Here is a 26,184-nt window from a genome sequence, read left to right on the forward strand (position 1 = left end):
GGAAGAACAGATAGCTGATTAAGACAATTTAGCATTATAAGATATCTACGAGAAGAGAATCCAACCGGACTGTACATCCAGGAATGACGCGCCTTAACCACAATGTCTCTTCACTCATTCGTGTTCCTTCTCACCAACTCATTCTCCAATTCTTCCCTTTCCTCTAAAATTGAGCGTGCAAAGTCAGTACATGTTTCAAGTGCAGTTCGTACAGGAACACTTACCGATTGTTAAATCGCTCTTCGCCTTGCCAATCTTGACACCCAAGAACATGATAATTACACCCGCTCCAGCAAGCGCAGTAGCGAGCCAGAAAGCAACTTTGTAGCTTCCTCTTTGGCCTCTCTCTTCCGTTTCACTCACTGCTAGATCGGCAAAGGAGAGGAATACAGCGATACCCAGGAACAACAGCGAGTTCATAAATGAGCCCGCTAGTCCCTGACGCGCTTTCGGTAATGAAGTCGTGATAAAGATGTTGCTGACGTTGTAGGTGATGTCAATACCGAGCGTAGCGCAAATCATAGCCGGAAAGATATAGGCCCAGTAGTTGAAGTGTACAGGTAAGATGGCAAAAAGAAGCGTCGAGAGGATGTATGCTACACCACTGATCAGGAGCAGGATGCGACCCGGTAAGAGATGCAGAACCAATCCGCCGATAGTGGCCAGGATGAGTCCACCAACGCACATGGGCGTAAACCAAGCGGCAGTGAGCAGTGGACTGGCGCCTACAACTTGTTCGATGTAAAAGCTGGCGTAGAAGATGAAGATACCAAAGGTGCCGTACTGGAAGAATAGCGCGAGCGCGAGCGGCTTCATTCCCTTGACGCGGAACAAGTCAGGGGGTAAGAGAGGTTGTTCAGCGACCCAACCTTCAATGTAAACGAATACGCCCAGGAAGATCCAGCCGACAACGAAGGTGACAGGAATGTACGGTGTCGCCCAGCCTTGAGGAGCATGACTTCCATCCGTAAGCGCAAATACAACCAGCACCAATCCCGGCACCACAGTCGCTGTTCCCCACCAATCCATCTTTACCCCCTTGCCCTCTTGTTTCGCCTTCTCCTTCTCCTCTCTCGGATTCGGTATACATAGATACGACGCAACAGCTACGATAGCGAGGATGATGGATCCAATCCAGAAGAACCAACCCCATGTTGCGAACTGCGCCGCAACACCCGCAAAGAATATGCCGGTGAAAAAGCCCACGGGAGCAAAAGCACCGTACAAGCTGAAGACGAGATTCTTTCTGGGTCCGGGCCGGTAGATGGAACCCAACAACATAATTCCACTCGGCAAGAACGCCGCAGGCCCAAAGCCTTGCAACGCCCGACAGACGATTAACATGACATAGTTCTGGCTGAACCCCGCTATAATGCTCCAAACGAGGAACCAAGCCAGCCCACTACAAAACACGATGTAGCCCCCAAACATATCAGCCAGGCGACCGAACGGTAGTAGGAACGCGCCTGTTACCAATGAGAACACAGAGGCTGGCCATGTCTGTGCGTTGGACGGGATGTGAAGAGCCTCGGTGAGGTCTGGGAGGAGGATGTTGAAGCCTGAGATCATGTATTCCGCCACAAACATGGAGCCGAGCAGGGCGAAGCAGAAACCTAGCTCGTGGGGCAGGGAACGGAACGCTGAAGGGCGTTCGCGGCCGAGGCGTTCGATGTCGGAGGGGGTGTAGGAACCGCGAGGGAAGCTTGCTTCTTCGATCTTGCCTGGTGGAGAAGATGCGTTGGGAGTCATGTCGCTTGGGGTTTGGTTTGGGGACTCCATCATGGTGTTGCTCGGGGTAGTATCGTTCATGTTGGTGTTCTCCATGATGGGCTGTCTGGTGTTGGATATTGCAGTCGTTATCGTAGAGCCATCAAAGGAGTATGTGGCAAGTGGAGGCTTGTTTGATTCCAACGTGCTTGCGTCAAAATATGCTACACAAGAGGACTTGGGATAATTCGAGGCGATGAATAAAATTACTGAGGCGACCTAATATCTTCACTTCCTTTCTTCTTTCTATAAACCCCTCTCGGACTCCGCAATGTCCGCGGTCATTGTTTTTATGTGTAACGGAAGACATTTACTCGGGTACTGAGCCTCAGAGACAGACTCGCAAAGGCGACTCTTAGCGGTGACTGTGACGTTTGAGCATAAAGCCGTCACGATGTGGACCATTAATGCAGAGATTGAGTCTTGGCTTCTTCGTCGGGCCTAGCGTGATATTTCAGGGTCTGGGCCGAACGGCAGGCCAAGCGAACCAGGTGCGCAACTCTCGCCTCAATCCCGTCTTTGTCATCATTGGAAGACATGCGATTTGCTTGCTTCATCCTCGGTCTGCGCACCCGGTCAACATCGCTCTCTGTAGCTGCGCTGCAGCGCGTGTGACGAAATCTTGCGTCCACATCAGTCTTGATCACGTTAGTAATGCATTGATCCCAACGCTCCAACCGCCACAACCACCGTGAAAGATCTCCACCCCGCCAAACTCCAGGCAACCTCGATACAGTCAATCAATTACACATCTCGCATGGCGTCCATCCAATGAGCGTGACGCCCTTTAACCTCCCGACCAAAGCCTGCCACAATTGCCGGAAGCGACGATGGAGGTGCGATCGGTCGCTGCCAAGCTGCCAGAAATGTTTGTCAGCTGGGACAGAATGTCTGGGCTACGGCAAGCTGTTTGTATGGAACCGTGGAGTTGCAAGTCGTGGGAAGATGATGGGGAAAGGGTATGAGGAGAAGATGGAGCAGAGTCCTACTGGTGTTGCTGCTGCGACAGAAGGGGCAGCCAAGACTCAAGATGTACCGCCGACTTTGGTATGGCAACACGAGGGTTCGTCACAACAACAACAATCATCGGACAATGATGTTGAAATGGTGCCGGCCAGTTCGGTGCCGGACTTCTCCCAGATGTCCGAACAGGAACAGAATCAGACCATGGCGATGACTACTGTACAACCACAGATGACGGATCCTCTAGTCAATGATCTCGATCGTAACTCGCGGTACTATCTGTACCATTTTGCGACACAGTTGTGCGAAGTCATGGTTGTGTACGATGAACCGGGGCAAAACCCTATCCGCGATCTCATCCCCGCTACATCTGCTTATCCATTGCTCCTGCAGATCATTGTCGCAAACTCAGCATTCCACGTCTTCAACATAACACGCAACCCGATGGGTCAGTCGGCCTATCAAGGCGAGCGAAGTCCAACGGTAATGGCATACTACCAAGCTGTAAGCCGGTTTGGGGGTCCGTTGAAGTCGTCCTATAGGGACGCACTTGTGGCGAAGCAACAAGCGCTATCCCTACTAGCAAAGAGTGTGACCTCCGTGAACACGTCAAACATCGACCTCATCTTGATCACTATTCTGCTTTTCGTTAACTATGCTCTGGTGGAATCAGGCAGAGACAAATGGAAGGTACACATGGACGGGGCGCTAAAGCTCATCAAACTCCTAGGGGAACCGCCATACCTCCAGCGACCGATGAGCAGACTTCGGCAAACAATTCTTTCTGACTTTCTTGTATTCTACATTCTTGGTTCAACCTTCACTTTTACGACACTCCCCGCGTTAATCCCAGAGACTATCGAGCTGGACCCTATCCTTCGATACGCAGAAACAAACAATTACCTCTCCTGTCCCGGGCCGCTGTTACGCGTAATGCTCGAGTCCTTCGCATTGCCGGATACACACGGCTCGCCTTCCGGAACAAGCACCCCCATATACCTCCAACAGCAGGTTGGCGTACTACTTCAACGCGCTCTCGACTTTGACCCTATCGCATGGTCCGTCGACTTTGAGCGCGCCTCACCTCTCGACGACATCCAAAAGCGCATCCGCATAGCCTCGGCCCATCGCTCGGCAGTCTGCATCTATCTCGCGCGCGTCCTGCCCTCTACAAATCCTCTTCTTGATCCAGCGAGTGGCGAAGCACTTGTTAGTCTCACTGCTCTCGCTGACGACGTTGTCCAGCATATCTCACACCTAAAGCCGGGCGATGCGCTCTTCAAATCGATTTGTTGGCCGTTGTTCCTTGCGGGTGCTGAGAGCGAGGATCCTAGTCAGCGTGAGTGGATTATGAATACACTAGATGAGTTGTATGGCCAGATGTTCTGGGGTTATTTGCATACGTCTAAGCGAGTGCTGGAAACTATATGGCGTTTCAAAGATGAAGCCGGGGTTGGGGTGGGGAACTGTTGGGTGGAGGAGGTCAAGGATCTTGGTAACGATATCCTGATTGCTTGATCTTTTGAAGCGACCAGACATTACTCTGAGATCGCACAAGCATGGAGCGCAAGGACGAATATGCGACTGCGACTGCGACTGCGTCCTTTACACTCTCGCAGCAAACCGCGAAGCCCATTTCTCGATCGGATCCCCATTTGAACAAGCAAAAACATTACTGGGATTGTCCTGGCTGTTTCTGGTCAAGACTGGCCAGCGCGATGACAATCTTGAGCTAGTTAGGTCTAGTTGATCACCTCAGGGATGGTAGCGGGGTACTCGGCGCGAACAACTGCAAGTTTGGTGTACCGTGACACAAGCATGTAGCTTTGAAAACTTGCACAAGCCCTCTCTCTTCCAAGCTCTCGGTCGCGCCGTCATATCAAGATCCGAATCGTACGTTCACATCGCAAGCAAGCATTCTATGATATCCCGCGACGCGTCCTGATACGGAGATCTCTAAAGGTTGTTTGCAGACACAACCTCATGATGCGCGCATGCCTTTCTGCTGTAACATTGCTTCGACTGGGTGCGCTTACGATCTCTGCAACGCAATCAGTCCACCCGCCTTCCTCAAGAAGATTACCAGCATCTTCTAGTGCAGAACCATCGAGGCTGTCGCAACAGCTACTTGGCGGTCAAGTACCGTTGATTGATAAGAGGTAAGACCACTCTTCAATTTCTCTCGCCACATTCCGCTATTACTGAGATGACTGTCGCCTCCACAAGCTGTGCGCCGGTCTTGTGTGATGAACGTACGCTGAGCAGGTACGACATACGACTGTAAGAGTGGACATACTGTAAGGACTGCGAATGTGTGCCTCACGGGCTCAACTATCGCATATTCCTGTTTGGAACTTCTATTAGCATCCCCATTTGCATCCGATACTGCTTGTAACATCTTTCATCGATGCGCGTCGCTTCTAGAGTCTTGATTCGTCATGCTGTCTACATTTTTCGTTCGATATCTCCTTTTCGTCCTCACATTCATCCCTAACATTTCATCGCGAAGCGACTACAGTAGAAACCATGATCCTATACTCCGTACCGGACTGGCGCTCGAGACTCTGCAAAATTGGTACAACACTAGCACTGGCCTTTGGGAGTCTACAGGATGGTGGAACGGCGCGAACATTATGACTATGATCGGCGATTTTGCGAAGGCAGCTCCGACACATATACCATTGCAAGACCTGGCAAGAGACGTGTTCGTGACTGCTTTGCTGAAGGCGCCGGCCAAGAACCCGCAGCCGGGTATTGAGGATCCTCGATCAACCAACACGACGCTTGTCGCCATTGACGTAACTAGCCTTGAAACTGGGTACACAAAATACCTCGACCTGAATACCAGCAACCTTCATGTCATATATCCACCCAACTGGCATGACAATGGTGGGCAGGTCATCTTTCCTAGGACATCTTCCAATTATGGTTCCAACTCTTTTTACCACCCGGATGAAATCTCTGATTATCGCGACTGGTTAGATGGCTACTACGACGACGACCTGTGGTGGGCTCTGGCCTGGATCAACGCATACGACGTCACCTTCGAAGCCGCTTATCTTGTCCTTGCGGAAGATGTATTCATCGCTGTGTCACGCACCTGGGGCACTTACTGCTTTAACGGCGGTATATACTGGAGCTGGAAGCAGGACTACGTAAATGCCATTGCCAACGAACTCTTCTTCAGCACAGCCGCGCATCTGGCAAACCGCGCCCAGGACCGTAGGAAAAGAGCCACATATCTGGCTTGGGCGGAGGAAAGTCTACAATGGTTCCTCGAAAGCGGGATGATCACAGATGACGGTATAATCAACGACGGTCTAACCGAGGACTGTAAGAACAATAACAAAACTGCGTGGTCCTACAACCAAGGCGTTATCCTCGGGGGTCTCGCCGAGCTCCACCGAGCTGGGAATATACCAAAAGCTACACCTCTCAGACTCGCAACTCATCTCGCGCGGGCGGCACTCATCGCCCTCTCGGATGAGGATGGTATCGTACACGACGAATGTGAACCTGATTGCGGTGACGATGGCGCGCAGTTCAAAGGGATTTTCATGCGGAACCTGGTCAAGCTGCACAGTGTAGTGCCGGACAAAATGTTCGCAAATGCCATTCGCAGGAATGCGGAGTCTATCTGGACACGGGATAGGAAAGTCACATCAGATGGTTTACCTGTATTTAGCGTGAATTGGGCTGGGCCATGGATCAGCCCGGCGAATGCAAGCACGCAGAGTTCGGCGATGGATGCTCTCGTAGCTGCTATAGTCACCCGTTCGACTCCGCAGTAAATAGGGTGAAGAGCATGAAGTCGTACGTAATATTCATTCATCATTGTTCATATATTGCTTTCCGCCCAGATGTCACCTTTCATCCAGAACGTCGCTGCACATCGGTACTGCTCACGTCTACTGCTGGGGAACATCCTCAATGGTGATCCCGCCCGCACCGTTCAAGAAGTCCATCTTTCCCACATCAACGCCCTTCATCCTCAATATGTCGTACGCAGTCACAATGTGGAACCTGTAGTGATCAGCAAAAACTCCTTCCCAATCGGGAACAGACCACTTACCACATGTTCGGATGCGCAAACCTGCTAATGTACTCTGCCGCCGGCATCCTGACCTGCTTCTGGCCACCGGGGAACTTGATAATCACCTCGTCATCCTGCTTGCCCTCGAAGTCTTTCTCGGAAAAGCTCTCGAGGTACTTGGTGCACTTCTCGATGCGCTCAAGTAGCTCGGGGAAGGTCTGCTCTTCGTCGGGGAGCGTTATGCCTTCGAGGCTGGGGTTCACTCGGCTGGGAATGAACTTGGCAGCGTCGGTGAGACGGTAGATTTGGTAGCGGAAGTCCTTCATGTCGGGGTGGAGAGAGGCGGTTAGGAAGGTGTTTGGGTCGGACGCTTTAGCATGTTCGTAGCCTTTGGAGACGACGAAGTGGGCGTTTTTGAGGGCGGAGATGGCTGGCGCGACGGCCATCTTGTGGAAGGTGAGGGCCATGTTGGGTGAGTGAGTGATGTATGGGCGGCGGATGTATGTATCGATTGGGTGTGTGATGGAGTAGATATTGTTGTTGTTGTTGTTGATTGAGAGTAAAGAACACTTGTACTGGCGGGGCAGTAGTCTATTTATGTTCCACTATCATGTATCTCGCACCTTCTCCCAGATATCTCAAATGCCTCGAAGCTCTTCCCCCATCAAGCTCACCACGTTCCACTTGGCATTATCGCTCCACTGTGTAACCCAAAGCGGACGAAAAAGTCTAACCCAATCGTTACATGGTTAGGCGGTGAGTATACTGTGAATTACAAAGCAAGGTGGGTTGCAAAAGGTGGAGCCTTGCGGGCAGCCAATCAAATCGTGGCGCGACCTACCGATCGGAATTCCGCACGATCGGCCGCGGGGCAACAACGAGCTGTACGTACGTTTCTGTAACACAACACGATGCAGGACCATCACATCCAATATGCGCCCCTTCCTCATGTAGATGAGACGATGCAATGTGCAAATGTGCTGACAAAAGACATAGGATCACCGTGCGGTTTGGTCCTCTGGACGCCTGATATTGATGCTACTTCGTGTCTCTTTGGGTGTGGAAAGTGCGCCTTACTTTCTTTTTACGATGAGCATGCTGACCAACACTGATGCGCTTTCGTATGCTTCTCGGATAAGCAAAGTGCGACTGATCTTGTTGGGTTGGTGCGCATCCCAAAGTCTCGCAATTGTCGGCAGGCCGTGTAGGTATCTGTCTGACGATTGAAGAGCTCAGTGGAGCACCAGTACGATATGGAGACCGAGTTCCTAGTCTGGTGATGGAACGTTCCTACTAACCTGCTGAGCATGGAATCCAAGACATTCTGCTGTCAGCTGAGTCGAACATAAACAGCGAGACATTCAAGCAAACGTCAAGCTTTTCTTCCAAGGTTTGAAGGAACAATCCTAGTCTGACGAGCTCTTCCTCACCAAGGAACTCACGTAAAGCCGACTTCAGGTTCCTCCGTCGCTGAAAGCCACTTCGCCCATGATCAACCACTTCGTTCGGGGTTGTTCTCGGAGCTAGAAAAGCATTCCAAGGACTCACCTCGACTGGTGACCATTTGTAGTTGAGCATGAGACAATGCCTGCGACATCTGTAACCTCCGCTCGTTTGGCTGCACATGCTACATCATTGTCTAACAATCCTGTGATTGTTCAAACTACAATCTGCTTGCTGACCTCTAGACAACCAGGTTCGTAGCATATATCAAGGTGCCGATATCTCGTTACCTGGAACTCATCACTCTCGCCAACATCTAGCAGTTCACAGACACTGATACACATACTTTCACTTGTTCTCGTATCGCTATCACGGAGAAATAACAATATGCCACCCAAGTCAGCAAACAAACCCCAGCGAGTAGCGATAGATACTCCGTATCTCGGAAATGTTGATGACGTTCCCCATCCACCACCCATAGATCCACCTCCGAGGGTACAACAAGACGGCATTTGCCCGAAGCTCCGCAACGAAGATGTGTCCTCGACCAACGGTGAAGTAATGGTTCGGAGCAACTATGTCCAAGTTAGCAAGATCCCCCAAACTCTCCATGCGTATACCCTGAAGTTCACTCGTCCAGCTAAGGACCAAGGTCGTATTGAGTACAATAAGCGACGGGAGATCCGGGATGCCTTCCAAGCGATGGTCAAAGCAGATGTTCTCAAACTCGGCGCGGGGAAAGTATCGTATGTCACCGACTTCAAGAAGCTATGGACGACCATGCCCATTAACAATGTTCTCAAGATTGGTTACGCACACAACAGCAAAGAGTTCGAGTACATCCAACCAAACGGCAAGACAATTACCAATCTGAGGGTAGAACTCACTTACGTTGATCATTTGGCCGATATCCAACAAATACTTCAAACGAAACCTTTGGCAGAGCTTCCCGAATACATTCGAGCTCTCAACGCCACTGTTGCGCAATGCATTGAAGAGCACCAGGAACAGACCGGAAAGAAGATTGACAGGATCGGTGCAAACAGATTCTACGTTTCCAATGGCTACAAAGAGATGCGTGGCATGTTACGAGCAGGTCGCGGGTATTACACCTCAATTAGACCAGGGACCGATGGACCACTTTTGAACATAAACCCTGCAACTTCCGCGTTCCTCCCACCTATCAAGGTTTCAGACTTTATCAAAATGATGGGAGCGGTGAAAGACAATCGAAGATATGTTAGTCAGCTTTTGCAAGGAGCAACGCTCAAGATTCTGTACATCAGAGCAAACTACGAAGGCAGTGAGATCAACTACAACTCGGAAGCTGCTCGATTGAAGGTTTTCGCTCAGTTTGGTGATTACGATTTTCGGAAGCAAAAGTTCTACGAACTGGAAGATGCTGTCGTCGGACAGCCAAGGAGGACAAAAGATGGTGATCTGGGAACCACGGTTCATGATTACTTCACTCAAAGTAAGGTTCAGAGTTTGATAGCGTTGTCAAGATGACTGATTTGTTCCTAGCAGCGAACGTATCATTTCCACCCGAAGCAATAGACGGCTCGTTCGAGACGTGGTGTGTCAACGTCGGCAAACGCGTCAAGATGGAAGGCAAGAACACCAACAGATCCGACGACGAGATGGACGAGATCATGCGAGATCAAAGCGCACGCGGTGCGCAGTGGATACCAGCCTGTCTGCTACAAATCGTTCCCGGACAGATGATCACGACGACACTAGACAGCGGTCATACCGGCGAGATGATCAAGCATGCCCTACGCTTGCCAGCGGCGAACTTTGGTCTGATTGAGGAAGAAGGCCTCGAGATCATCGGAGTCAAAGCTGAAAACGGTCGACAGCCCTTGGTAAGTCAATGACAGTTGTACGGGATCACTTGGGAACATCGCTAACACACTTTAAGGCTTCTGCAAACTTCACCGTTGAGAAAGAACTGATTGAAGTCCCTGCAACCACTCTCGAACAGCCGATGCTCCACTTCAAAAATAATTCCATGTCCAAAACATCGGGACCAAAAAGGAAATCGAGGAAGCAGGAGACTACCAAGATGCCGGTGCTTGGTCACTGGAACCTTAGTAATGTCGAATTCGCTGAAACGCCCTCCCAACTAGGCAAGCTTCATATGCTAGCATTATCAAATTGTTTTGGCCCATCTGCCAACACCAGCACCCTACTTCAACAAGCTTATACTGTTCTTCGTAGAAAGCTTGAGGACCATGGTATCTCGATCGGTAACGGAACGACTGCGGAAGAGAGCAAGAATAACGTTCCTTCAGGAGCCGAGGGCGCTGTCAAACATTTGTTCAACAATATTCATCAGTCTACCAAAGACTGCAGCATCATTCTGATACCTGAGAAGGATTACAAGCTCTACGCAACATGGAAACGACATTTCGACTTCTCTGGACGACAGGTTCTCTTCGCGACCGGCTCAAAGTTCTCTGAGGTGAACTCGCAGAATTTCCTGTCTAATCTGGCGCTGAAAGTTAATATGAAGTTCGGTGGTGTATCGCATCATCTGAATGCAGATACGCTCGATAAACTATTTGGCAAGAAGTCGAACATCAAGAACAATATCATAGTCCTGGGTGCTGATATTGGTCATTGTGGGGCGGGAGGTAAAGAAGGCAGCCCAAGCGTCGCATGTGTCGTTGGCAGCGTTGACAACAGATTCATGTCCTACCCTGGCTCTATGAGATTACAGCGCGGGGGCCAAGAGGTGAGTATCAAGCCAATCCTTTGTCGTTAAGTTGCTAAAGACTACAGCATATTGAGGATGAGCATCTGAAAAGCATGGTGAAAGAACGACTCCATGCCTGGAGACACGCACACGCTCCAGTGGCTTGGCCTACGCACATGCTGTTCTACCGTGATGGCATCTCCGAGAGCCAGTTCAAGTATTGCATCGACCATGAGATCTCCACCATCAAGGACGCCTATAGGGAACTTTGCGATCAAGATCTCCAGCTGACCTTCGTGGTGTGTGGTAAGCGTCATAACACCCGGTTCTATGCCACCGAAGCGAGTCAAACCTACCCTCTGAACAAGAACGACAACAGGCTAAACGGAAACCTTCAACCGGGACTTCTCGTCACGAAAGTTGTCACCAATCCTACACCGTTCAACTTCTTCCTCCAATCGCACAAGGCCCTCAAAGGCACCGCTCGGTCAGCCCATTACCACGTCCTGGAAGACGGCATGAATCTCGGCGAAACGGCACTGCCTCAACTGACAATGATGCTCTGCTACACCTTTGGTCGTTCCACAACAGGGGTCTCCTACGCCGCACCCGCATACATTGGTAAGTGTCTCTGTACAAACTCCATGTGATATCTAAACTGACTTGACATACCTACTTTTAGCTGATCGTTTATGCGAACGCGGTCGTACGTATCTTCGCGAATGGAATGCCGATCCTGAGATGGATCCGAAGTTTGAAATGCCTTCTTCGGAAAAGGACCAGAATGGCAAGAACGTACGTGTAAGCCAAGAAGAGATTGATAAGGCTAAGGCAGACCTTGCGAAGCTCATCTCTGAGACACCGACACTATGGGGCAAGTATGATAAACCGGTCAACTTTGATGAAGACTCGTTCCTTCACGGTCAGGAGTGGCTTAACCCCTGGCATCCTATTCTCAACGACCGGAACGGCATGTTCTGGATGTAGGTGCACAGGTGTAGCTGTTGAGCTGGCGCAGATTGTGATCGGTCTCCTTTGTTCGCGTGTTCATCGCTGTCACTTTCTGATTTTTCCTCCGCGATAGATCTCCTTACTCTCTTTTGTTAAATCTCTGCGCTGATTCTACACTGTTTTTAGTCCCCTGCATTGCTTTTTGTAGTCGTTTAGTCGTCGCGCGTTCGCTCTAATTGGTCAAAAGATCGTGAACCTTATTCAGACTCGCCCATCGTGTGATGTTAACATTCTTCAATGCAAGAACATATTGTAAGGCTGACGAGAGAACGCCGTTTGTTGTTCAATGCGCGACATCCCACGCTCGCACGAACGGCAAGTTAACGCGTCTTCCCGAGATCGGCAAGCCATAGCTTCCGCGCTACATCGACATCGTCATCAACAATCTTATAGCCGAATTGGAGATAAGTCTGCCGAAGTAACTACCAGAGATGGCTGATCTCCATTTTCCTTGGATATCCGACGTTGTCGTCAACCTTGACCTCCTGTGCAAACCCCCAAATACGCCCGCATTACTCCGTTCCTCGTCGCACCACATCCTCCTACCGCACCGCCCAGCATGTCTCAAACAAAGACCCCCCATGACTTGAACTGCCTCACAATCAGCGAACTCGAAAAGCTCGCCGCAGAGCGCATGGACAAGCAAACCCGCGACTACTACAATGAAGGCGCAGACTCTGGCTCCACCCTTCTCGAGAACATCACCGCATACCAGAAATACCGCATCCGACCACGCGTGCTCCGCGACATCTCTTCCATCGACACGACCGTAAATGTCTTCGGACATAAGAACAGCTTTCCCCTCGGCGTCGCGCCAACCGCAATGCAATGTCTTGCGCACGGCGACGGCGAACTGGCGACTGCGCGCGCGTGCAAGAACATGGACATCGTGATGGGCTTGAGCAGTTTCAGCACGACAAGTCTGGAAGACGTCAAGGGAGCATTAGGCGAACACCCAGGGGCCTTACAACTCTACCTTTTTGAAGACCGCGCGAAGAGCCAGAAGCTCATCCAACGCGCGAAGAAAGCAGGCTACAAAGCCGTCATGCTAACCGTTGACACCCCCGTCCTCGGTCGCCGGAATCTAGAAATCAGGAACCAGTTCAAACTGCCCAAACACCTCAAAGTCGCAAACTTCAACCAGGAGAACGAAGATGACGACACACCGGTAAAAGAAGAAGAAGACAAGACCACCTCTGCAACAGCCGAAGCAAACGAGGCGCGAAAACGAAGTGAGCGACAACCGCCCAGCGGCCCAATAACATTCCACACGCACGCCCCCAACCCCACCCTCTGCTGGGAACGCGACATAGCCTGGCTGAAAGAACAATGCCACCCAGAAATGCAAGTCTGGGTAAAAGGCGTCGCAACAGGCGAAGACGCACTCCTCGCCGTGCACCACGGCGTCGACGGCATCGTCGTCTCCAACCACGGTGGCCGCCAGCTAAACGGCGCGCTAGCCACCATCGATGCGCTGCCTGAAGTCGTCGCCGCTGTTCGTTCACAGACTGGGACCTCTGGCAAGAAGATTCCTGTGCATGTTGATGGCGGGATTAGGCACGGGACAGATGTCTTCAAGGCGTTGGCGCTGGGAGCGGATTTCGTGTGGGTGGGACGGCCGGTTCTCTGGGGCTTGGCGTACAAGGGGCAGGAAGGTGTGGAGCTGGCGTTGAGGTTGCTTGGTGATGAATTTAGATTGTGTATGGGACTTGCGGGTGTGACGAGAGTTGAAGATATCGGGCACGAGTATCTGGTCAAGATGGATAGGAGTGGATTCGTTAGTCGGCTTTAAGGGGGGAATAGCAGTGTGCTGTGGACACTGGACTCATTTGTTGATAGCCGTGAGACTTTTGTATTTGCACGGGATTTGTTCGTATTGCTATCTCATTTCACTTACTCAGCATGTTGTCGCCTGCTCTCGATGAAATCCACAAAGTCGAAAAAACTCTTCTTATACCTCCTGACCTGCGTCGTCCGGTTGACAGTCTGAATTCCAAACTGCTGATCATAATCACCAAACTCCCAGTTATCCGCCCAGCTCCACGCGAACGCGCCAATAAAGTTGACGCCATCTTCCCAAACCGCCTTCAGGCCTTCGTTTAGATAGGTCTGGTAGTACCAACTGCGCGGGCTGTCGAACTCTTGGTCTACCTGTTCTTTCTGTGCCTCGGCGAAGACGGGGAAGCCGAATTCTGTGATGGCGACGGGAGTGCGCCAGGTGTTCCAAAGGTAGTTTAGATAGGTGCGCAAGTAGCTCGGGGTGAGGTAGACGTAGGATTGGCTGCGGTATCCAATGTTCCAGCCAGTGGTTGTAAGAGTGCTTTGGGTGACGCAGTAAGGACGGAGGGGGTGAGTGATGTTAGCGGCGCAGTCGGCGATGGTGTCGTTGGGTGGTGGGCTGACCACAGTTGCGGTGTAGGGTTGGATGGAGAAGAAGTCGGCTGTCCCGTTGATGTATGCCAGATCCTCATCGCTCAAGGGCACGTAGTCAGCGATACTGCTTGTGAATGATTCTGGGTAATCGGTGCCGAGGAAGATGGGGTTTGCAAATGTGGCTAATTGGAAGGAGTTGAAGTGGTTGGCTGCATCGACATCTGCAGGGTCTTCTGGATCACGCGGGACGCCAAAGTTGTCGTTGAATGTGAGTGACATCTTTCCCGTGCCACCAATGTCATCGTGGTAGAAGTGGTAAAGCCTCGCGTGAGACTTGATAACAGCATCGATGGACTTGCCATTCCTTGCGCCTAGCAGCGGCTCGTTGAACGACCACCAGATGGGCACGCGGTCCGCAAAGTGCGTCATGACAATCTTTCCGTAGTTGACAAAAGCGTCTTCGAATGAAACATTCTTGTAGCTGCACTGGAAGCAAGAGTCCAAGTACCCGATACCCCCTGTCCCGGGCGTGATGAAGATATTGCTGATGTTTGAGTAAAATTGGAGGGGTGAGTCATTGTGGTAGAGAACGATAGCCGGAAGCATTCCTTTCTCCAGAACGAAGTTGATGAGGTCGTCGTAGTGTGAAAGTCCTTGCTCGTTGACTGGGGTACCCGGCAGAACGAACGGAAGGATACGCGTCCAGGGGATGGAGAATCTGTAGTACTTGACTCCCATAGCAGCGATGCGCTCAATATCTTGCTTGTACAAGTAGTAGTGTTCATTGGCGATCCAGTTTGGCGATCGACCTGGAGTGCTCAAGCTTGCAACATCGTTGTGAACAGGCGTTCGTCCTTCCTCGGCGATAGCTCCCTCAATCTGGACTGCTGATGCCGCCACACCAAGCATGAAGTCTTTTGGGAAAGTGTAGCATTGCTGAGGCACCAATGGCTCGGGTGGTGGCAGGATGAGCTCGCTGGATGGTACTGGAGTTGGCTCGACGGTTGAAGAATAAATGGCATTGTCGGTATAGCTCGTGAAATTGGACGGCCAAGGTACGGTTGTCCAGAGAGCTGTCCATGACGCATTGCCGTACGGACTTGCCAAGTCAGTCGCTGATGGCGTGACTTTTGCGTCCCAGTTTCCCCATTGCGTTGTCGTCAGATTCGGCACGAAGCTGCTGAGTGACGCATATGGGGGTGCGTAGGTAGTCGTGGTGGTAGGCGCTGGGGCAGACTTTGCTGTACGAACTGTCTCAGTCTGCGTGAAGCTAAACTCGCTGAACGTGTACTGGGGTGAAGGCAACACAGTCGCATATGAACCATTCGCTGAGCATTGCGGTCGTGAGGCGGGTCCTTCAGCCGGTATGTAAACTTGCTGGGCAAGAGCCACGGTGCCGCACGCCAAAAGAGCTTGAGACTTCATGATGCTGGCCAAGCAGTGCTTGATGTATCTTCATACTGCCTACCAAGTCTTTTATACACGCAACGCTTTCCAATCGGACCGTGGGGCTCCGGGCTCGCTCTGACTGTGGTACCATCGTCATTCGGCATGTGGAGTTGCTTGCACCAGCACAATTTCTCGCGGCCCTAGCCCCATCGTAAGTCAATACGAAAAGCGTGGTCGGCCTTGATCCCTAATCTGGGGTCTGGCGGAGGGCGGATTCCTCGGGTGAGCTCGGTCGGGCTAAATCTCGGTAGTGCTTTGCGGGGACTCGCGGGGTACAGCTTGTTTTGATGAGCGCGATGCAACCTTTAGTGTTGACCGCCGTCACTCTTGGTACTTTGGCCATGATGACGATCCTAGCCTGCTGAAGATTCTCAGTGGTTGTTCGCGCAGGTCCACGTTTTGCGTCGCCTGGTCTTGCGCAAACAAGCCTAGCCTTTTCACATCCTGAGAACTTCCTTGTTCCGCCTCTCCCAGCCATGGCGTTTTTTTGTTTCTTCGGTATATCATTGCGCGACACCTGCAGCACCGCAAGAAGCACTGGTGCGTCACTGTTCATACGTCGTATTCGACAATACGACGTATCGCCCTTGCCGCAGCTGTTTCACGATAGCTTCCACTCCGTCAACTGATAATTACTAGCTGGGACCCTGAGCTCTGAGTAGCTATTTGCGAGGATTTCTGGGTCGCGTTTTGCTTCCTAAGCTAGGGACTCGGTCGCTGATTATATACCCGCTTTCTATCACAGCGAGTAGACAAGACGGGACCGGCGATATTCTTGACTTGGGTTTTTCTTTTCCATAGTTGATTGCACGATTTCCAACCGCGTCTCGGAAATCACATCAACTCGTGTGAGACCCCCTTCTACCTAAGGTGTCAGCGAGTTGCATGACCTGTCATCAGACATTCGGTACTGTGTCTTCTCAGCCCGAATCAGTTCCGGCTGAGAACTCTTCAACACTTTACTTTACAAAGACTTCTTCAGGTCCAGATGTGCACAGGTAGAAAACTTGACAAAAGCTATGATTACGGAATATGGATGGATGTTTACATCTGCAGTGTAACTTGGTGCACGGTATCCGGAAGTCTCGACCAGGTGATCTATAGGGGCCTCTCAGGCGACTGAAGGCTAACAAATGTCGTGTTCGTTGTCGACTGTTTTATCAAGGTTTTTGTTGTTCACATCGAATGCGATGTCTCGAAGTGCACCTAGCTCTCTTCGCTTCAGAACATCACTAGAATCGTGATTGTGGTAGAGTGGATGCGCTTAACGCTTGCAAAAAGTGGCTGGGCAGACGGCTTCATAAGCGCGGGTACCTGGGAGCGCATTCTCTCAGAAATGTTCCATGACGGGTGTCGGCTTGCTGTGCTACTGGTGCTGGTGCTGGTGTTGGTGTTGGTGTTGGGGTCTCTGCTGCAATGACGCTAGCGGGAGTCCGTGCGCGCACACAATTTCGTCGTCTGCAACCCACTGGACGAACTTCCAGCGCTCACGACAACTCCAGCGACGACGCACCCGAAACCCGCCCAAGTCGAACATCCCCCCGATAATCTATCAACATGTCTGGAAAGCGCGGGTACGTTGTTGTTGTTGTTGTTGTTGTTGTCGCCGCAGGTGGACAGTGAAAGAGGAAGATTGCTAACAGTCCGCAGTCGAGGTTCTACCTCCGGTAACAAGCTCAAGATGACTCTTGGTCTGCCAGTGTACGTTTGACCCCGATGCGATCGCCCGACCAGGACATTCCCGATTGCGAAACAGGATATTCGAGGAACACAGGCTAATGGAAACAGCGGCGCCGTCATGAACTGCTGCGACAACTCCGGTGCCCGTAACCTGTACATCATCTCCGTCAAGGGTATCGGTGCGCGCCTCAACCGCCTGCCCGCTGGCGGTGCTGGTGACATGGTCATGGCGACCGTCAAGAAGGGAAAGCCCGAGCTGAGGAAGAAGGTCATGCCCGCCGTCATTGTCCGCCAGAGCAAGCCATGGAGGCGAGCAGACGGCATCTACCTGTACTTCGAGGACAACGCCGGTGTCATCGTCAACCCCAAGGGTGAGATGAAGGGCTCTGCCATCACTGGACCCGTCGCAAAGGAGGCCGCTGAGCTGTGGCCGGTACGTCAAACACCACGCTTGCGCAAAACTCTGCTAACAATGTACAGCGTATCGCCTCCAACTCCGGTGTCGTCATGTGAGGTGTCTCTTTTCCTGCTTTCGATAACATTCATGGGTTCACGGGCACGGCGAAAATGCATTTACGGGGTGAAGGATTTGGGAGACGACATTGCAACTACGATTAGCAATGGGACGACCTTCACAATACCAGTCAAATGAACATTACGACCAACCACAATGTCTAGCTCTTTGCAGTGATGGATAATGAACACAGAAGTAATGCGATAGGGAAACGTTTTGAGAAGGACCGTCAGCCATCGGTCTGGGAGATACAACATTATATACTGAACTTGGATATCTAGATCCTAGGCTCGTCAGCCGAGCACGAACTCCTATCGCACGCCAGCATCTGAAAGTCCGGCTCCTCAACAACATCCTGCGCCCACCGCATCTGTACCATGCTCCTCGCTTCCACGTCCACCTCGCGCTTCCTCCCACCCACAAATTGCAAGTTCTCATTTCCAACAACACCCGTCGTGACCACACCCGTACTCGGCGCCCCAATACCCTGCACCGCCCCATTGCCACCCTGCATAACATTTGCATAGCTGCTCGACATGGTCTGCACACCACTCACAAAATCCTGTCCATCGAACTCGCAATGCCCTCCCTGCGGCGTGTTGTCCACAGTCTGTAGCTGATTGATTTGTGCAGCAGATAGACCTGCGTCTGCGCCTAGCTGTTCATAGGCTGTGACGGCTTGTGGGATACTCCCCTGAAGTAACTGAAGCTCCGACTGTGTAGACTGGAAGTGTATCCTCGTCTGCTGCATAACAGTGGCCGCATTCTGGAACGCGACCTGAGGAGGCATGCCACCACAGTTTAGCTCCACAGCCGAGTTGGCATAGTTTTGCATCTGCGCTGGGATGAAGAAACCAGACATCATCAGACTGCCTCCTGAGACACCTGTGAAGACAATGTTGGACATGTTGACCGCGACACGTGCTGGGAGTTCGGTTTGGATAAAGTCATTCACGGCTTGCGCGTGTGCAACACCATCCGTTCGTTGCAAGCCGGCACCTCCGCCCCAGAACAGATTGTCATCGGGTGCCAGAAGCGCGACACCCATGGTGTTGGCCTGCACGGCCTGATTCGGCATGTCGAAGAAACTCTGTCCACCATCACCATGCAGCAGTACGTTTGCGCCGAGCGTGCCATTGGACGAGGTAGCTGCTGCACCGGGCACGCCAGACGCAGGTAGGAACTGGTCTGCTGGAGCGGAGATCTTGAAGCGGATGGGTAGATTGTTGACCATGACTGTGTCGTCGAGGATCATGGAGCCGTCGGTTGCAGTGCTTATGCCCTGGGGGACTTGGGCGGCTTGTTGAAAGGCGGTTGCTTGTTGTCGTTGTCCGCCGCCGTTGCCGCCGCCGCGGTTCCGTTGGGGCAGGGCAGATGTCAGAGACAAGAGCGAGAGAGTGACGATTTGCTTGTACATGGTGGCGGTATCGGGATGCAATGGAATGGTAGGTAGAATTAAAATTAGGATAGAGAAATGATGGACCGGCCAGAAGTCAAGAATCGAAAAGAACAACAGGGATGTGAGGTACCGCACGGCAGTATGGAGAAGGGAGAAAAGAAAAGAAGGGATTGTGGGGATACTCAGTACATGTATACTCTGCGTGACGGTCAAATTACGAGCTTCGAGCAGTCTGCGAAACGCGTTTACTCCCAAACACGTACGAGTACAGCCAAGTCTACAAGCTCAGCCTCGCCTCGCCTCTCTTGAGCTTGACATGCGTGATTTCCACCACTAGACGGTGGTCCCGTTGAGAACATGTGTTTGATACGCGGATGATGCAGCACTTGTGGTTTGAGCTTGGGGGTCTTGGTGTTTCGGCAGGGCACTTGGCAGTAGCGAGCATCTCGAACATTGCGAATGCTACAAATATATACAAATAAATGTAGGACGGGATAGGTGTCGGAAATTCGCTATTCATGAATACAAATATACGGAGACGGTCAGAGACGCCATGATGATCGTTCGTGGAAAGAGGATGGGTTGAATCTGGTGCTAGGTAGACATTTCCGCATTGGGCAGGTCTTGGGATATCGGTGTGGATTACAGTTGCGCGCTGCACTGTGACCCCAGGGCGGCCCCGGCCAAGAGTCCGTGTGTCTAAAGAAGACCTTCATCGTCTGCAGACATCGCTCTCAGCTGTGGGTCCAGAAGCCATCTAACAACATCAACAATACACAGTAGTTGAGGCTCTTTAGTGTATGTAATAGGGAAAAGTACGCACAAGCAGGTAGTTCTTCAACTTAGTATCAAAGCTGATGAGAACGTACTGAAGAAAGTGCATACGTAGATTGACAGAATATACTCCATCCGAAGGATAGCTGCGTGATAATCGTCCTCAAAAAAACACGCGCATTGCAAACGTCAACATGAGGAACCTCGGTTAGGAGATGTACGATAGTGTCTAGCGAGGTTTGCAAAAAGCAAAAAGAACAAGAGAGGGATTGTAATGACCGAAATGGTCTCGGTCCAAAAGAGGCAAAAAAAAGAATTTGCTTGTGTGCCACCTGCCCGAATCGCTTGATGGTTGTTAGTGCCTGTGTTCGAACGGGTGTGTTCTTGGATATTACTTACAACGAGCGATCTTCGCATATCTAGTCGATACAAGTGCGACGCTTTACCACTTAGCCAAGGAGGCGATTGTTGAAGAGTGGCAAAATTAGATATCTTCTGAACTCATTTGTTGAGACGAAATGAATGCAGTATGCAACGATGTGGGGTAAACCCGATCACGAGAAACCACAGCAATACCGAGTACCGTTCGATGTACCCACTTTACTCGAGCAACCAACACCATAGCAAGACTCCAAGGTGGAAGTAGTTCATGAGTAATGTTCATACCGATATCAGATTCTTCGATATCGTTTACAACTAGACAATCGCTATGCAAATCAAACTCAATTTCTCATCTGCCATGACAGGCAGGAAAGACAAACATGCCGAAACCGAGTTCCAACCATCCCTCCCAAAATGTTAAAACGGGAAAAACGCCACGCTCATGCTCATGCTTCATACCAAAAATGCTTCGCTTCGTAACAAAGGGAAAAATCCAGATCTCTCTCTCTCTCTCTCGTTCTCTTTTGCATCTCCAATGTGTTCAGGCAAGGCCAAAAACGCCCCTCAACCTCCTCCAAAGCTCCTTACCCATCGCCTTGCGGGTATCCTCTGTGCGCAGCGCCGCCTCCTTATTTTCACTTGCGCGCCTGAGCAAAAAGTTGAGGCACTCGGTCGTAGTACCCCAGGTCATGCACTTGACAACCTTGGCTTGCGTATCCGCCTTCATAGTCTCATCTTGAACCAGCGCCTGAGAAATTTCATCCGCCATACCTTGCAGCTGTGCATATGTGAGACGGGGAAGTTGGTCAGGAGACGTAGTAAGCATCTGCTCGGCGCGGATCTTCTGTGCGGCTTGGACGGAAGCGAGGTTGTGCGTTGCAAGGACAATGTTCACACGAGGGAAGGGAGTACCGGGAGTAGGGGCGGGGATTTTGTCGGTCCATTGTTGGCGGACGACAGCGTCGGCACAGGCGTCGTAGTTGGCGTCTGTTCCCGCTTTGGTGTCGAAGGTAATATGTTTGGGTTCAGAAGTGAGGTATGCGCCACGGACAAGCTTGACACCCGCGATGTAGCCTTTCTTTGAGGCGCGCTCAAGGTGCGCAGCCATGCGTTTGGAGATATCGCGGAGGTAGCATTGGTAGGTGATGTAGAGGACGGCGCGACCGTTTTCAGGCTTGTTGTACTTTTCTTGCAGGGCAAGGGTCCATTTCTCGAGGCCAAGGTTCGTGGCCTCTTCTTCAGCGCCGGGTAGGAGGCTCACACCTTTCGCGGCGGCAGCGTCGCAAGCGGCAGTGATAGCGGACCACATTTCGGGAGTGGCTTCTTGTTGGTTCTGGAGGAGGTTGAGGGCATGGCGACCAAGACCGGACCATCTGAATGGTGGTTAGAATATCTCCACGAGAGGAACCAAGAAGATAACTTACTTGAGTCCAACAAAGTCGCCTTCCTTGGCCATGTCGACACTCTGTAGCATTCCCTTCCTCCACACTTCAATCTCCATCTTGGTTTCCTCGGCAGTTGGCGCTTTTCCACCAAGTACCTCAAGCGCATACTCGAACAGGATACCACCATAACCGAGCGTACGTGCGAATTCAGTGTTCCTGACAACCTCATCTTTCTTCTCGCCAACACAGTATTGCGCGTAAAATGTCTTCTTAAGCAAGTTGGACAATACAGGGTTGCGCTCGATGCTCAACAAGAAAGACTTGGAGTCAAGCATACGCCTCAGGATTCCGAAACAAGCATTGAGTAGGAGAGGCCTTGAGGATACGGCAGTGATGAGGTAGGAGCGGAGGACGGTCTCTGTGGGTAGGCGACCGAGAACTGCTTTCGTTTGCGCTATCTGTGACTCCGGCTGTGTGGACAGGAGATGTGCAGTGGAAACTTGTGATGAGTCGGCGGGGACGGAGACATTCTGCCGTGCGCTCTGTGAGACGTAACGCGGTGTCGATGCGAGAGTCCGGGATGTGTGTGCCAGGGCAAGGCTCTGGAAGCGTTGGAGGTTCTGTCTCCGGAGCATCATCTTGAGATTGTGTGTGATTTGGACGCTCAAGTGGTGAGTTGAAGCTGGTGAACTTTACACTCGGAGGCGTATGCAAGTGGTGTAATATATGGCCGGAGTTTGTGAATTACTATTCTCTCTAATGTCGATACCGGCAAATTTGACAGAAAGAGCAATTCTAGAGGTCTTGTGACTTTTTACAATGTGTTCGATAGCCCCTATATACCATGGTTGGTACTCTTGGTGATCCACGATGTCGCGCACGATGCTCGGCTTGCGTCGGATGCGTCCATGTCGCACTAGTGAGGCTTCATTGTTGCTCCAGATGGTGCCAGACTGACGCAGACTCCCGGCTTATCGCCCGTGCTAGAAACACCGACGATTCGACAATACTGTCACGCATTCTTGTGGAGTAGTCGACATGTTTGGTGTTTATGGCGACATGCGTTTTGATGTGATGATGGCGAACTGTCGCGTGTGATGTAATGCCTAGTGACTGGCAAACTCATTGCGCCCGCTTTCAAAGCCGGTGACGTGACATCAGCTCCTAAACTCAATTCGAGGTCGTTGCTTTTGCCATGGCCGTGTATCTCCAAGCTTGCCATCGTGACCTCGCATTGTCATGCAATGCCTGTTACCCCACAGTCGGCGAAATGCACATTCAGCCGTTCCTCATTTTAGCGTCATCTCGCCCAGCACAGCTCATGTCGCGATCTGTGTTGGGTTTGCCGCCGACGCTGAGAGCCGAGCGTAACCATGGCGGCATCGCTCATATTACGCAGGACCAGCCCCAGGATTCAATTCTCCTGACCACATCATCTCCACTCAGGGCTCTGGATCGGTACCATGCGCACCGGTATCGGCTGCTATGGAGAAGAAGCAAATTTTTGTCATGGTTTGACGGGTAGCATAGCGCGCCGCGAGGAGGGCCGTTCTGGCTGCGGAAAGCGTCGGGGACCCACATATACCCACGCCGAGTATCGTCGACGTCTGCTCTTGTCTGATCTCGCGTCCTTTCTCAGCCTCACAGATGATACGATGTCTGCGTCTCTAGCAATGGAGTACCTTGAGAGATACTTGAAGATCCCTAGGTCATTGCAACGTGTTGCCACAGATCTGGCGTCACGCGCATGCCAATCAGCTTACTAAATCTTGAAACTCTAAAGCTACCCAGGTAATTCCCTACACGTGCATCATGTGATCTATTTCGATCAACGTGCTGGCACATCGTAAACCAATAATGTTCAGATATCACTAAACATGGTTTGCAATCTTGGAGGAGTATGCCAGCATTGTTTAAGGCAAGCCTGTCGACGGCGTCGGTCCAAAGCTGTCGGCCGCGTGGGAGGGCTTCGTTGCGTCTTCTCTGACCCTGACTAGAACAGTCTTAATCAGAATCAAGGTATTGATTCGACCCGTGTTCTTACAGTTTGGTACACTGCCGGCACTTCAAGTTAGCTAGACGAACTTTAATCATAATACCAAACTAGTACGTCGCTCTCAGTCGCGCCACAAGAAAGCAGAACTATCGGCCTTTATCTATAACTATTCATATCATATAAGCGACAACCTCAGAAATTCGCTGATACCATTGACGCGTGTTCACGACGCCAAGACCTAATCTGCAATACCATTACCGCTGCTGTCGGCATCTCTCAACACCACATACCTCTTCATACAGCGCCAGCACCCGCCTCCGGCATCTGCGCCCCCTCCTGTCCAAGCTGCACCTCTCCTCCATTAATCGTTCTATCTGTCACGTTCTTTTGATCGTTTCCCAACGACTCGAAGGCACCCAACAAATCCCCTTTCAAATCTTCCCAACTCTCCACCCCAACACTGACCCTCAGCAACCTCTCATCGACCTCTGCATCGCTCATCCTGCGCCACTCGATCAAACTCTCCACACCTCCCAAGCTAGTCGCATGATGGAAAAGGCGGAGTTTGCTAGGTAAGGTACGTGCGAGTTGTGGCGTCTTCATGTAGATGCTGAAGACGGGGCCGAAACCGTTGGGCATCTGTTGTTTAAGCCAACCGTAATCCGCCGTTTGCAGACTAGCATGAGAGATCTTGCTCACAACTGTCTTCACCACCTCCGCTTCTTTCCCCTCACCCTTGCCATCAAGGGAATCCTGCAGCCAGCGGACAAGCTTATCTGCAGAACTACTCTGCCGCTGAACACGCAAGTCCAAAGTCCGCAGACTCCTTACTCCGAGCCAGCCTTCCAGACTGCCCAGCACAGCACCCAAGAAGATCCTCTCAGCGCGCAGCGCCTTCGCTCTCTTCAACCCTTCCTCGCCTTTCTTCACCGCTAGAATGCCACAAAGCATGTCGCTGTGCCCCCCGATATACTTAGTCCCACTATGCATAACCACATCCGCGCCCCAACGAAACGGATCCTGTAAGCCCGGCGGCGCAAACGTAGCGTCAACACTCAAATATGCGCCGCGCGCGTGGGCCCGTTCTGCGTATTTGGCGATGTGGAAGGCTTCGCCGGTAGGATTCAGTGGTGTTTCCAAATGAACCAGGTCACCTTTTCCCAGGCCCGCAGCGTCCCAGGTAGCGTCGTCGGCATGGAGGTCGACAGTCTTCACACCGTGCATCTTCTTGTGCAGGTCTATAACGCCGTGGCAGCCGTGGTATCCACCACTTATCGCAATAACTTTGGGTACGAGGTTGACGAGTAGAGCGTGGAAAGCGCTGAGGCCGCTTGTGTAGCTAACAACATGATTTGCCAACCCACTTTGTCCGTTCAATTCCTCTTCTTTAGCATCCGGGTACATTAGTGGGGCCAGGATGGTTTCCAGTCGGTTTGTGCTGGCGGATGCGAGGCGCGAGTATATCAAAGGTGTCTGGAGGTCGACGAATTCGCCTTCTGTGGGAACAGGTTGGAGTTGCGATGGGTCGTGAGGATATCGGAAGGTGGTTGCGGTATGAATGGGTGGGGCGACGTCAGTGAGGATGTTGATGCGGTCGTCGGCATGGACGCCGTGGGTCGAGGGGTGGTATGCTGATGGTGGCATGATGATTGTAGTTGTCGTCTGTAGACGTCCGTTGAGTTCCGAGTTGTTCGATGTGCTCCGAGTTCAATGCTGATGAAGTGGTATATGTGCGTGTCGCAGTCGTTCTAATAAACCGAAAGGCTATGAGATGTTGTCCTGGATATGTCCAATTAAACACATTGCTTGTCAAAATGTCGAAATGTCGAAGATGTCGACATCACGCCCTAGACGGCGAAATTGCGGACGAAGACCGCTAGATCTAGCCGTTCACGCCATTAGGGTGGAGCTGTATCGGCAATTTGTGGACACAATCGTGGCAGAGCTGGGGATGGAGTGGGTATACAGAGCTATCAAGGTGATGGCATTGTGGGACGGGGCCCCAATAATCTCGTCTATAGATTAGACCTCAACAAAAAGTTATAAGTCCATCGATTAGCATAAACTCAATCGATGCCAAAGCCACTTGAAGGACGCTTCCGCGTAAGTTGTTGTGGTGCGGAATGTACAAACTTATGACGAGTGCGGGGTAAAAACTGCCCCTCATTGCGACAAAAAAGTCACAGACCGCAGGGCAAATGCCGCATGCGCAAGATGGAAGAAAGTTTTTCAATAGCATGAAAAGGCACGTTAGACTGCTCAGAGTTCGTTCATTCATAGCTGCCCACAGAGACATAGAGTCTCACTAACAGGTGCTA

The 26,184-nt window shown here is 51.5% G+C and overlaps 12 protein-coding genes across 12 annotated transcripts; 5 read left to right on the forward strand and 7 right to left on the reverse strand.

Moving 5' to 3' along the window:
- Positions 1-110: 110 nt before the first annotated feature.
- GT037_007213 (mfs general substrate transporter) lies at positions 111-1,824 on the reverse strand (the record flags this gene model as incomplete). The annotated part of the gene is made up of 2 exons (XM_038932260.1): positions 111-163; positions 225-1,824. 2 exons carry the CDS (start codon positions 1,822-1,824, stop codon positions 111-113), a joined length of 1,653 nt encoding a protein of 550 aa, XP_038784748.1.
- Positions 1,825-2,646: 822 nt separating this feature from the next.
- GT037_007214 (acriflavine sensitivity control protein acr-2) lies at positions 2,647-6,521 on the forward strand (the record flags this gene model as incomplete). Its single annotated transcript, XM_038932261.1, has 4 exons — positions 2,647-4,100; positions 4,555-4,623; positions 4,704-4,889; positions 5,240-6,521. Coding segments are annotated over 4 exons (2,991 nt in total), but the record flags the coding sequence as incomplete, so codon positions are not given.
- Positions 6,522-6,638: 117 nt separating this feature from the next.
- GT037_007215 (uncharacterized protein) lies at positions 6,639-7,230 on the reverse strand (the record flags this gene model as incomplete). The annotated part of the gene is made up of 2 exons (XM_038932262.1): positions 6,639-6,753; positions 6,803-7,230. The coding sequence occupies 2 exons, from the start codon at positions 7,228-7,230 to the stop codon at positions 6,639-6,641; spliced, it is 543 nt and encodes a 180-aa protein (XP_038784750.1).
- Positions 7,231-8,593: 1,363 nt separating this feature from the next.
- Positions 8,594-11,891, forward strand: GT037_007216 (uncharacterized protein; the record flags this gene model as incomplete). The annotated part of the gene is made up of 5 exons (XM_038932263.1): positions 8,594-9,680; positions 9,731-10,071; positions 10,128-10,943; positions 10,991-11,525; positions 11,587-11,891. 5 exons carry the CDS (start codon positions 8,594-8,596, stop codon positions 11,889-11,891), a joined length of 3,084 nt encoding a protein of 1,027 aa, XP_038784751.1.
- Positions 11,892-12,474: 583 nt separating this feature from the next.
- GT037_007217 (l-lactate dehydrogenase) lies at positions 12,475-13,707 on the forward strand (the record flags this gene model as incomplete). The annotated part of the gene is made up of 1 exon (XM_038932264.1): positions 12,475-13,707. The coding sequence occupies one exon, from the start codon at positions 12,475-12,477 to the stop codon at positions 13,705-13,707; it is 1,233 nt and encodes a 410-aa protein (XP_038784752.1).
- Positions 13,708-13,808: 101 nt separating this feature from the next.
- Positions 13,809-15,713, reverse strand: GT037_007218 (glycoside hydrolase family 1 protein; the record flags this gene model as incomplete). The annotated part of the gene is made up of 1 exon (XM_038932265.1): positions 13,809-15,713. One exon carries the CDS (start codon positions 15,711-15,713, stop codon positions 13,809-13,811), a length of 1,905 nt encoding a protein of 634 aa, XP_038784753.1.
- A 211-nt stretch (positions 15,714-15,924) lies between these two features.
- Positions 15,925-16,215, reverse strand: GT037_007219 (uncharacterized protein; the record flags this gene model as incomplete). Its single annotated transcript, XM_038932266.1, has 1 exon — positions 15,925-16,215. One exon carries the CDS (start codon positions 16,213-16,215, stop codon positions 15,925-15,927), a length of 291 nt encoding a protein of 96 aa, XP_038784754.1.
- Positions 16,216-17,294: 1,079 nt separating this feature from the next.
- Positions 17,295-17,930, forward strand: GT037_007220 (60s ribosomal protein l23; the record flags this gene model as incomplete). Its single annotated transcript, XM_038932267.1, has 4 exons — positions 17,295-17,311; positions 17,388-17,438; positions 17,526-17,850; positions 17,898-17,930. 4 exons carry the CDS (start codon positions 17,295-17,297, stop codon positions 17,928-17,930), a joined length of 426 nt encoding a protein of 141 aa, XP_038784755.1.
- Positions 17,931-18,208: 278 nt separating this feature from the next.
- On the reverse strand, positions 18,209-19,348 carry GT037_007221 (uncharacterized protein; the record flags this gene model as incomplete). Its single annotated transcript, XM_038932268.1, has 1 exon — positions 18,209-19,348. One exon carries the CDS (start codon positions 19,346-19,348, stop codon positions 18,209-18,211), a length of 1,140 nt encoding a protein of 379 aa, XP_038784756.1.
- A 1,678-nt stretch (positions 19,349-21,026) lies between these two features.
- GT037_007222 (carbapenem antibiotics biosynthesis protein card) lies at positions 21,027-22,508 on the reverse strand (the record flags this gene model as incomplete). The annotated part of the gene is made up of 2 exons (XM_038932269.1): positions 21,027-21,858; positions 21,910-22,508. The coding sequence occupies 2 exons, from the start codon at positions 22,506-22,508 to the stop codon at positions 21,027-21,029; spliced, it is 1,431 nt and encodes a 476-aa protein (XP_038784757.1).
- A 683-nt stretch (positions 22,509-23,191) lies between these two features.
- On the forward strand, positions 23,192-23,395 carry GT037_007223 (uncharacterized protein; the record flags this gene model as incomplete). Its single annotated transcript, XM_038932270.1, has 1 exon — positions 23,192-23,395. One exon carries the CDS (start codon positions 23,192-23,194, stop codon positions 23,393-23,395), a length of 204 nt encoding a protein of 67 aa, XP_038784758.1.
- Positions 23,396-24,160: 765 nt separating this feature from the next.
- GT037_007224 (plp-dependent transferase) lies at positions 24,161-25,510 on the reverse strand (the record flags this gene model as incomplete). Its single annotated transcript, XM_038932271.1, has 1 exon — positions 24,161-25,510. One exon carries the CDS (start codon positions 25,508-25,510, stop codon positions 24,161-24,163), a length of 1,350 nt encoding a protein of 449 aa, XP_038784759.1.
- Between the last annotated feature and the right edge of the window lie 674 nt (positions 25,511-26,184).

Source organism: Alternaria burnsii (assembly GCF_013036055.1).
Source record: "Alternaria burnsii strain CBS107.38 chromosome Unknown 715, whole genome shotgun sequence".
NCBI lineage: Eukaryota > Fungi > Ascomycota > Dothideomycetes > Pleosporales > Pleosporaceae > Alternaria > Alternaria burnsii.